This window comes from Marmota flaviventris, chromosome 7 (assembly GCF_047511675.1).
Source record: "Marmota flaviventris isolate mMarFla1 chromosome 7, mMarFla1.hap1, whole genome shotgun sequence".
NCBI classification, from domain to species: Eukaryota; Metazoa; Chordata; class Mammalia; order Rodentia; family Sciuridae; genus Marmota; species Marmota flaviventris.
Window position 1 is genome coordinate 53,020,620 of NC_092504.1, and position 12,337 is coordinate 53,032,956.

A 12,337-nucleotide genomic window follows, 5' to 3' on the forward strand; every position below is an offset into this window, starting at 1 on the left:
GGTGCCTGAAATATTGTGTAGGTGCATTTCATCAGTTTCTCTATAGGAAATATAGTTTCCCTTTTAGGTAGAAGATATTTTAATAAAAGTCATTATCAAAACTATTTATAAATCTTTTGGTCATTACAGATTTCCTGTGGCAGCATGATCTTACAGCATAATTAAGATTACTATAGGCCTTCACATTTAAAATTTTAGTGCTCATATCCTATAAAATATTGATAACCATAAATTTTAGATAAATACTATTTTCTTGGCTCACAATGTTCTTTCTATCTTGAATAATATTCTTCCACTTCTTTCTTTGCATTTTTTTAACATATTTTTCACTTATCAGTTTCAATGAGACTTCCTCAGAGAACACCTTCTGACCCTTCAGACTTTTCCACGTTCCTTTATTTTTATTTTTCTCACTCCTAGCACTTATAACAACTATAATAAAACTGTTAACTTTAATCATTCAGTGTTTCTTTTGTACACAGTCATAGTACTATACAACATCCATATAGTTTTCTGGGAAAAATATAAAATTCATAGTAATAAAGAAAGATTAAATAGTGTTTGTTAAATCATATTTATGCAACAGGATATTAAAATAGGACACCTGTAGTTTCTTTTTCAGCTGAAAAGTAAAGTTTTAGAATTTTAGACAGGCACACCTGCATTTAGACTTTGCAACAGAGATGCATTTATTGCACTAGACTCCAGTTTGTTCTTTAATCCAGTCACGGTAGGCTGTCACTTGAGTGTAAACTCCTGGTTTGTCTGGCAGACCACACTGATATCCCCAGCTCACTATCCCCACAAGGAACCAAAGCCGCCGTGAGTCTTCTTGTACCAGTGGGCCACCAGAATCCCCCTGTAGGAAACAAAATTATTAATTACTTAAGTAAGAAAAACCCTAAAACTTGAGTTTATTTCTACGGCAGTAGAGGAAGTTATATCTCTTATATAAATAAAGTCTATTTACTTTTGAAATGTTCCAAGTCATACAAAAATTACTGAAATCACACTTCAGATAGAGCCCTAATATACAGAATATACAAAGAACTCAAAAAATTAAACAATAAGATAACAAATAACCCTATCAACAAATGGGCCAAGGACCTGAACAGACACTTCTCAGAGGAGGACATACAATCAATCAATAAGTACATGAAAAAATGCTCACCATCTCTAGCAGTCAGAGAAATGCAAATCAAAACCACCCTAAGATACCATCTCACTCCAGTAAGATTGGCAGCCATTATGAAGTCAAACAACAACAAGTGCTGGCGAGGATGTGGGGAAAAGGGTACACTTGTACATTGCTGGTGGGACTGCAAATTGGTTTGGCCAATATGGAAAGCAGTATGGAGATTCCTGGGAAAGCTGGGAATGGAACCACCATTTGACCCAGCTATCGCCCTTCTCGGTCTATTCCCTGAGGACCTTAAAAGAGCATACTATAGGGATACTGCCACATCAATGATCATAGCAGCACAATTCACAATAGCTAGACTCTGGAATCAACCTAGATGCCCTTCAATAGATGAATGGATAAAAAATTTGGCATTTATACACAATGGAGTATTACGCAGCACTAAAAATCAACAAAATCATGGAATTTGCAGGGAAATGGATGGCATTAGAGCAGATTATGCTAAGTGAAGCTAGCCAATCCTTAAAAAACAAATGCCAAATGTCTTCTTTGATATAAAGAGAGCAACTAAGAACAGAACAGGGAGGAAGAGCATGAGGAAAAGATTAACATTAAACAGAGACGAGTGGGGGGAGAGAAAGGGAGAGAGAAGGGAAACTGTATGGAAATGGAAGGAGATCCTCATTGTTACACAAAATTACATATAAGAGTTTGTAAGGGAAAGGGGAAAAAAAACAAGGGAGAGAATTGAATAACAGCAGATGGGGTAGAGAGGGAAGATGAGAGGGAAGGGGAGGGGGGATAGTAGGGGATAGGAAAGGTAGAAGAATACAACAGTCACTAATATGGCATTATGTAAAAATGTGGATGTGTAACCGATGTGATTCTGCAACTTGTATTTGGGGTAAAAATGGGAGTTCATAACCCACTTGAATCAAATGCATGAAAGATGATATGTCATGAGCTTTGTAATGTTTTGAACAACCAATAAAAAAAAATTACTGAAATCCTTTAAGTATATAAATTATCCCTTTAACAAGTCTGAAAAGAACATGATAAGCACATTTTCCAGACCTCCCTCAGGTAGTGCTTGGTTGTTTCCTACTCACGTCAGGCTAACATCCTCCAGTAATACTACTCTGACTTGCTCCTTTCCTCCTGACTCTCCCCACTTTCAGCTTTGAGCATAATTAGTTTCTCACTGTGTGTATATCTTGTCACTGTTTCTGCATTATTTTAGAAAAGCTCATTTGTGTGCCTGTTTGAATTTATTCCCACTGGTCAGCTCCCTTGTAGTAGTTGTACCTCTCTGTAACACTCATTGCATTTATGATACTTAGCAGTGTCTATTTTCCCAGCTCTAATGTGTTTTCCACACATTAGAGAGCAAACCTATTCTGGATACTGCTGCAACCTAAGGTTACAGCCCATAAAATTCTAAGGCAATATTTGTTAAATTAATGAGTTTGTAGAAGTCTCATTTATTTAACTATCCATAGCACTCTGTATGATGTGATGCATAGTATATTATCATATTCTTTTGGTGAATAATTGAAAAGAAATTTGCATGGCAATAGATAAACACTCCTTAAGAGATATTTACTAGTCAATTATAATAACCAATCAACTAGCAAATATTTATGCAATAATCTGGTTTGGGAGAAAAAATTATCACATCTTACATGCAGGATTAATTCTGTAGGCTCTGGAGCTAGGTAACCTGTGTTTGAATTGTCTACTTACCAGCTATGTGAACTTTAGTAATTATTCAACAATACTCTGTACATCAATTTTCTTATCAGTAAATAATTTTGCATTTAAAACATAAAGCATTTCAAGTATAGCCTGACATGTAGTCAGTACTAATAAAAATCAGTCATTATTACCAAGTATGCATCTAGAAAAATTAGCTATTCATTTGACTGCTCTGAGTAGTTGGCTCTTCCATACCTGTTGAATTACTGGTCTGGATGGGTAGAAGGGTCAGTGTGTGAATCACCAACTTGTGTGGCAAATACTGCATGGTGCTGGGTAGTACCTCCCTCTTTTGGATGATGTATGCATGCTCTGGTTAACCAATTCCCAGTATTTCCTATTACTGCATTTTTGCAGCTATCTGTCCTTCCTACCATTCTTTCTATTAGTTCATATTACACAAAATAGAGGTTTTCATTTTTGCATATTCATATAAAATGATAAAGTTTTCTGTATATTGCCTTATCAAGAGTGGACAAGCACACTATTTGCGGATGACATGATCCTATACCTAGCAGACCCAAAAGGTTCTACCAAGAAACTTCTAGAGCTAGTAAATGAATTCAGAAAAGTGGCAGGATATAAAATCAACATGCATAAATCAGAGGCATTCTTGTATATCAGTGACAAATCCTCTGAAATGGTAATGAGAACAACCACCCCATTGACAATATCCTCAAAAAAAAAAAAATACTTGGGAATCAACCTAACAAAAGAGGTGAAAAAAACGATACAATGAAAACTACAGAACCCTAAAGAGAGAAATAGAAGACGACCTTAGAAGGTGGAAAGATATACCTTTTTCATGGATAGGCAGAACTAATATCATTAAAATGGCGATATTACCAAAAGTACTCTATAGGTTTAATGCAATGCCAATCAAAATCCCAATGGCATTCCTCGCAGAAACAGAAAAAGCAATCATGAAATTCATCTGGAAAAATAAAAGACCCAGAATAGCAAAAGCAATTCTAAACAGGAAGAGTGAAACTGGCAGTATAGCAATACCAGATTTTAAACTATACTACAGAGCAATAGTAACAAAAGCAGCATGGTACTGGTACCAAAACAGGCGGGTGGACCAATGGTACAGAATAGAGGACACAGAGAACAATTCACAAAATTACAACTACCTTATATTAGACACAGGTGCCGAAAGCATGCAATGGAGAAAAGATAGCATCTTCAACAAATGGTGCTGGGAGAACTGGAAATCCATATGCAACAAAATGAAGTTGAATCCCTTTCTCTCACCTTGCACACAAGTTAACTCAAAATGGATCAAGGAGCTAGGAATCAAACCAGAAACTTTGCGTCTAATAGAAGAAAAAGTTGGCCCTAATCTCCATCTCGTGGGGTCAGGCTCCAAATTCCTTAATAGGACACCTATAGCACAAGAGTTAAAATCAAGAATCAATAATTGGGACATATTCAAACTAAAAAGTTCTTTTCTCAACAAGAGAAACAATAAGAGAGGTAAATAGGGAGCCTACTTCCTGGGAACAAATATTTACCCCTCACACTTCAGATAGAGCTCTAATCTCCAGAGTATACAAAGAACTCAAAAAATTAAACAACAAGAAAACAAATAACCCAATCAACAAATGGGCCAAGGATCTGAACAGACACTTCTCAGAGGAAGATATACAATCAATCAACAAATACATGAAAAAATGCTCACCATCTCTAGCAATCAGAGAAATGCAAATTAAAACCACTCTAAGATACCATCTCACTCCAGTAAGAACGGCAGCCATTATGAAGTCAAACAATAACAAGTGCTGGCAAGGATGTGGGGAAAAGGGTACACTTGTACATTGCTGGTGGGACTGCAAATTGGTTCAGCCAATTTGGAAAGCAGTATGGAGATTCCTTGGAAAGCTGGGAATGGAACCATCATTTGACCCAGCTATTCCCCTTCTCAGACTATACCCAAAAGACCTAAAAAGAGCGTACAACAGGGACACAGCTACATCAATGCTCATAGCAGCACAATTCACAGTAGCTAGACTGTGGAACCAACACAGATGCCCTTCAATAGATGAATGGAGGAAAAAAAATGTGGCATTTATACACAATGGAGTATCACGCAGCAGTAAAAAATGACAAAATCATGGAATTTGCAGGGAAATGGATGGCATTAGAGCAGATTTTGCTAAGTGAAGCTAGCCAATCCCTAAAAAACAAATGCAGAATGTCTTCTTTGATATAAGGGGGGCGACTTAAAACAGAGCAGGGAGGAAGAGCATGAGAAGAAAATTACCATTAAATAGGGATGAGAGGTGCGTGGGAATGGGAGAGAGAAAGGGAATTGCATGGAAGATGGTAGGAGACTCTCATGGTTATGCAAAATTACATATAAGATGGTGTGAGGGGGAAGATAAAAGAGAGAGAAATGTGTCACAGTAGATTGGGTAGAAAGAGGTGATGGGAGGGGAGGGGAGGGGAGGGGGGATAAGAAGGGCAGCACAATACAATAGACACTAGTATGGCCCTATGTATAAATGTGGCTGTATAACCAATGTGACCTGCAATATGTACACATGGAAAAATAAGATTATGTACCCCATTTGAATCAAATGTATGATATGTCAAATCATTGTAATGTTTTGAGCAACTAATAATAATAATAAAAAGAGTGGACAAGCAGGGGCTGGAGTTGTGGCTCAGCAGTAGAGCGCTCGCCTAGTATGTGTGATGCCCTGGGTTTGATCCTCAGCACCACATAAAAATAAATAAATAAAATGAAGGTATTGGCAACTACAACTAAAAAAATAAATAAATATATTTAAAAGAATATTGGACAAGCAAATGCCAAACTAAAAGGGACATGCAATTCTTCTTATAGGTAGCCAGTTTCACTGTTCATAGATATTTTAGCTTGTGTCCTTTCTTCTAGACTGAGTGCAGGGAAGCATTACTAGCACAGTGAATGGTGCATGGAAAGTAATACATTCAGTGTCTTTGAATTAAAGATTGCATGAATTAATTAAATAATGAAAGAAACAAAAAGGATCTCATAAACTCCTATGTAAAGTGCTATGATTTTTTTGAGGCAGACTCTATGCACTATAGTATTTCAGCTGAAAATTAGTGAGGCCTGGAGTATAACACATGGGGGAATTTTCATAACAAGTTATGACTTGAACTGGGCTCAAAGAAAGAGCAGAATTTATGTACACAGAATAAAAGTGGCAGCAACTAAAACAAGGCAGGGATGCCCTCTTTCACCACTTCTATTTAACATAGTCCTTGAAACACTGGCCAGAGTAATTAGACAGACCAAAGAAATTAAAGGGATACATATAGGAAAAGAAGAACTTAAAATAGCCCTATCTGCTGATGATATGATTCTATACCTAGAAGACCTAAAAATCTCCACCAGAAAACTTCTAGAACTAGTAAATGAATTCAGCAAAGTAGCAGGTTATAAAATCAACACCAATAAATCAAAGGCATTTCTGTATATGAGTGACAAATCCTCTGAGAGGGAAATGAGGAAAACTATCCCATTTACAATAGCTTCAGAAAATAAAATAAAATACTTGGGAATCAACTTAACAAAAGAGGTGAAAGATCTATACAATGAAAACTACAGAACCCTAAAGAAAGAAATCAAATAAGACCTTAGAAGATGGAAAGATCTACCTTGCTCTTGGATAGGCAGAATTAATATTATCAAAATGACCATACTTCCAAAAGCACTATACAGATTTAATGCAATTCCAAACAAAATCCCAATGGCATTCCTCATAGAAATAGAAAAAGTAATCATGAAATTCATCTGGAAAAATAAAAGACTTAGAATAGCTAAAGCAATCCTTAGCAGGAAGAGTGAATCAGGTGGCATCACTATACCAGACCTTAAACTATACTTCAGAGGAATAGTAACAAAAAACATGATATTGGCACCAAAATAGACTGATAGACCAATGGTACAGAATAGAGGACACAGAGACTAATCCACAAAATTACAATTTTCTTATATTAGAAAAAGGTGCCAAAAACATGCACTGGAGAAAAGATAGCATCTTCAACAAATGGTACTGGGAAAACTGGAAATCCATATACAACAAAATGAAATTAAACCCCTATCTCTCACCATGCACAAAACTCAACTCAAAGTGGATCAAAGACCTAGGAATTCAACCAGAGATTCTCCTTCTAATAGAAGAAAAAGTAGGCCCTAATCTTCATCATGTGGGATTAGGCCCCAACTTCCTTAATAAGACTCCTGTGGTGCAAGAATTAAAACCAAGAATCAATAAATGGGATAGACTCAAATTAAAATGTTTTTTCTCAGCAAAAGGAATAATCTGTGAAGTGAATAGAGAGACTACATCTTGGGATCAAATTTTTACTCCTCACACATCAGATAGAGCACTAATCTCTAGGGTATATAAAGAACTCAAAAAGCTAAACACCAAAAAACCCCAAATAACCCAATCAATAAATGGGCCAAGGACATGAACAGACACTTCTCAGAAGAGGATATTTAATCAATGAACAAATATATGAAAAAATGTTCATCATCTCTAGCAATTAGAGAAATGCAAATCAAAACCACTCTAAGATACCATCTCACTCCAGTTAGAATGGCAGCCATTTTGAAGACAAACAACAATAAGTTTTGGTGGGAAGTTGGGGGAAAAGGCACACTCATACATTGCTGGTGGGACTGCAAATTGGTGCAGCCAATATGGAAAGTAGTATGGAGATTCCTTGGAAAACTTAGAATGGAACCACCATTTGACCCAGCTATCCCTCTCCTTTGTCTATACCCCAAAGACTTAAAATCAGCATACTACAGGGACACAGCCACATCAATGTTTATAGCAGCACAATTCACAATAGCTAAACTGTGGAACTAACCTAGATGCCCTTCAGTAGATGAATGGATAAAAAAAATGTGGCATATATACACAACGGAATTTTACTCAGCAATAAAAGAGAATAAAATCATGGCATTTGCAAGTAAATGGATGCAGTTGCAGAAGATAATGCTAAGTGAAGTTAGCCAATCCCCAAAAAACAAATGGCGAATGTTTTCTCTGATATAAGGTGACTGATCATAGTGGGGTAGGGAGAGAGGGAGCATGGGAGGAATAGACGAACTCTAGATAGGGTAGAGAGGTGTGAGGGTTAGGGAGGGGGCAGGGGGTTAGCAATGATGGTGGAATGTGATAGACATCATTATCCAAAGTACATGTATAAAGACATGAATTGGTGTGAACATACTTTATATACAGAGATATGAAAAATTGTGATCTATATGTGTAATAGAATTGTGATGCACTCTACTGTCATGTATTTAAAAAATAAAAACAATTAAAAAAGGTGGGGGTGGGCAGCAAGACTAAATGAAGCCTGAGTAATACTCTTTTCAATCTCACATATGTCCCTAAGTGAGTTTGAAACAATGCTTCTGGGATTGTCAGTGGGGAGGTGTGTTATTTGGAAAGCTATCATGAAACTTGAGAAATTTTTGTTATAGGGCTAGCAGTAAAGAGAAAGAGGAAGTTGATCAAGAAATGTTCCCTACAACAGAGACATCTCCACTTAAAGGTAATAAAGGACTGTGTGGGTAATTACTGACATCTTGAAAACTGAGAAATCTTGTCCATCTGCACCAACTTGTAGTTGATCAAAACGTTTCATTTTGAGAAAAGTATTTATGGATTGGGGTCTTTGCATAAACTTAAGTACTATTTCTTATTTACTTTTTTTAAGACTGTGAATGCTAGAAAGTGATAAATATGAAACATTTTATGTAAAGGTTAAAACTTATCTTTGTCTATGTGGCTCATCCTGGAAAACAACAGCAGATTCTTCAATAAAATAGAATATTTTAAAGAATATTTATTTTCCGACACTAATTATTTCTGTGACTACATGGAATTGAATTTCAGACAGAGGAATAAAATGTATTATAAGATATAATCACATAAATTAAGTTTAATTAATTTTATTAAAATTTTATTCTAATTATTTTAAGATGAGAATTTAACATTTATTGTTTGCTTTTACATATTTGGTTAAAAAATTACAGTCTAGATCCAAATAGTTAGTTCTTTTATACTTGTGCCACCACACAATTGTGAGAATTCTTGTGACTCAAATGATTAGAATTTTGTATAATTTTTTAGCTTCAAGCATTATTCATATTTTAAATTTTAATTTGTTCTCTATGGACCTTTAAATTGACAATAATTATATTCAATTATGGGGTAGAAAATTATGCTATGACTTATGAATATAATGTGAAATAATTATATCAAGCTTTGGTATCATCTTAATTACCTCAAATACCTAACATTTTTATTTGGTGAGAACATCTGGAATTACCCTCTTAGCAAGTTTGAAGAGTATAATCCTCTGTTATTAACTGTATTCACCATACTGTGTAATAGTGTTGGCTTTTTTTTTTTTTTTTAGTACTGGAAATTTAACCCAGGAGCACTTTACTACTGAGCTACATACCCAGCTCTTTTTGTTTTTTATTTTGAGACGGGGTTTCAGTAAGTTGCTTAGGGCCTTGCAAATTGCTGAGGCTTGCCTTGATCTCTCAGTCCTCCTGTCTCAGCCTCCCTGTGAACAATAGTGTTTTACTTAACTTTTCATAATAGTTAAAAATTAAAAGTTAATATTTTATGATAAATAAACTTCATAAGATAATTTTATCCCTAAAATTAAATAAATTTTTAGACAGGGATGTATATTACAACTGTTACCTTTATGCCCATAGCAGAATGGCATGCTAGTGAATACTTATAAGCTTTTTTGATGATGGTTGATAAGATTGTCTTGAACATACCTGGCATGCATCCACTCCACCTGCAGGTACTCCAGCACACAGCATTCCAGATAAGACAGCACCATTGTAATTAGTTGATGCATTACATACATTGCTATTTATTATTGTGACTTGTCCTTGTCGTAGATCTGTGACTGTGCTGCCTATTTAGTAGAAAAGAAGAAATAAAATGACTCATTGGTTATATAAATTAATAACTCTTATTACTAATTAATAAATAAAGTGTAAAAAATTAATAACTCTTATTACTAAGAGTCATTACTCTTCTCTTATTATTAAGAGAAAGAACAAATGCACTCCAAACATTATTCCCTGTTTAGCAAGAAAGGCATCTAAGCTCATATATAGGAGTTTCTTTCCAGCAAAGGTTTTCATAGGGAAGGATAACCCCTTTAGCCAGATAAATTTTTCTTTTCTTTTTTTTTTTTTGCATTAGTTTTGTGATTGAGTGTCCCTTAGTCATTTAGAAAACAAATAAATTTACTATCTTAAAATTGATTGCACTTAAATTATCCACTGATGGACTTTGGAAAATTACATGAAAAGTGAGTAACCTCTAATCTAACATCAAAAGAGAAATCAGTGTGGTCTTAAGCCTAAAGAAGTAATCCATTATATACCGATGCTCCCTCAGAATAGCTTAGTTATAGTTTTCCATTACTGGACAAATTTTACCTGTTAGTCCAAATTACTTTGTGCTAAAAGAACACATTGAAATATTTTCTGGGATGACTGACTTTTTATTATATCTTGGCGATACAATCTACAACTGGGTAAAAGCCCAGGGAAAAACTGTTGATGCTACCCTTCCATTCCCTGGCTGATAACTCTTTATTTTTATCCTGTGTTCTATTTTCTCTTTAACTCTGTCCTCGTTTTAATTTATACCTTATTTATTTGACAATCATGTATGAGCAATATTTATGCATACATGGAGTTTCTTACCATGTAGCATAATTCATATCATCCCAGAATACCTTAAAGGGCAGTTGATACTTTAAGGGTTATTAAAGTCTTTAGACAATATCTATTCCAGTCCTTTTATTTTGTTATAGAAAAGCCATTGGAGTTCCACAGAATCTCTGGATTGTTTAAGAACTAATGTTTCTTTATCACTTTCTTTTACATTTCCTTACCACTATGTTTGAGAATTCTGCATAATTTCTATGGGTATAGCTTTTCTATGCTTTACTGAGGAAACTAAGCTAGCCAGAGTTTAAGATGAGTAGAATACACAATGGTTCTGTTGGGAGAATCTGTACTCAACATTCCCCTAACTTTAAAAAGTTACATAATAGCAAATGACAAGAGATTTTGTTGTTCAATTGTATTATTTTTCCTGAAACACTTACCACCATAAGTTATCGATCCCCATCCTGTTACATAGGCAGTAGAACCAGGTATAATGTTATGGGTAGCCTCTGGGAGACAAACTCTATGTATATTTCTGGTAAAGGTGATAGCTCTTTCAAGTTGCACTGCTGCAATATCATTTTCATGAGTTGCGGTTTTATAGTTATTATGGAGTAAAATAGTTCTTACTCTTACTTTCAGTATAGGAGATGTTGTAGAAATACCAAAGGTAGCAGTCCATTGTTGAGGATTAGAGTAGCTGAAAAATTGGGAAACCATGCTATTTGAATAAGGAAATTGTGAGTACTTCAAATATTTAGATTTTGAATTTGCCAACAGCCACCATCTAGGAACTATTTGATCAATGTCTCTTTGCTATATATTCTTGCATTGTAAGCTAGTAAATGCTTTTAACTGGCAGAACAAATGGATATTTGCCTAAAGAAACAAAGAAAGCCTTTAGAAAACATGTCTTGGAGTGATGAATACCGGTTGTTCTTCTATTCCAATTAGCATATTCTAATACTTTAATGATATCTAGCATAACACAAATCTCTTTGATCTTTCCCTTTTCTGTACCCTTTAATTCAAGCAACTAAGAAATCTGAAGTAATAGCTATTATAGCTTTAACTCATTCCTTTCAATCTTTATTTTCTTCTTTTATTTTGCTTTGAGAAAGACACTCAGTTTAAATAGCAGTGATGATAAGGGACATCCTTGTTTTGTTAATACATGAATGACCTTTCTGTACTAAGTTTGCTGATTGTTATAATTGTGTGTGTATATACATACATTTGTGTATATAGATATATGTGTGTATATCTACATATATATTGAGAAAGAGGGGAGGAGAAAGAGGACTAACATAAAAAATATAGAAAATTATCATTTTGATACAGGAATAAGACTTTTTAGGTAAACCCTCAAAACACAGTCCATAGGTAAAAAATGAGTGAATTTTATTAAATCAGAATTAAGCAAACCACAAACAAGCTTAAAGTATGTATACGAAATCCTTAAAAAATATTGGCAATATTTAATATCTAAATCTTTATAGAATATACAAAAAAGTCTGTAAACCAACAATAAATTGATAGGAAAACTATTATAAAATTTGCAAAGTATTAATTGGTAATTTATGTAAAGGGAAGCCCAAATGGCTTCTAGGTATATGAAAAAATATTCAAATTTATTAGTAACGAAGAAATAGTAATTAAAAAATGAATATCTAATATATGTTGATAAGGGTGACAAGAAACAAGAAAATAATTCT

The 12,337-nt window shown here is 34.6% G+C and overlaps 1 protein-coding gene across 1 annotated transcript in view; it reads right to left on the reverse strand.

The window, feature by feature from the left end:
* Positions 1–697: 697 nt before the first annotated feature.
* Positions 698–12,337, reverse strand: part of Tmprss11d (transmembrane serine protease 11D) — a gene marked incomplete at its 5' end in the record, with an annotated part of 36,260 nt that continues 24,620 nt past the window's right edge. Inside the window, 3 exons of the mRNA XM_027947346.2 lie at positions 698–859; positions 9,711–9,849; positions 11,059–11,322. Of these exons, the coding sequence (XP_027803147.1) occupies positions 698–859; positions 9,711–9,849; positions 11,059–11,322 (565 nt within the window). The remainder of the gene's footprint in view (positions 860–9,710; positions 9,850–11,058; positions 11,323–12,337) is intronic.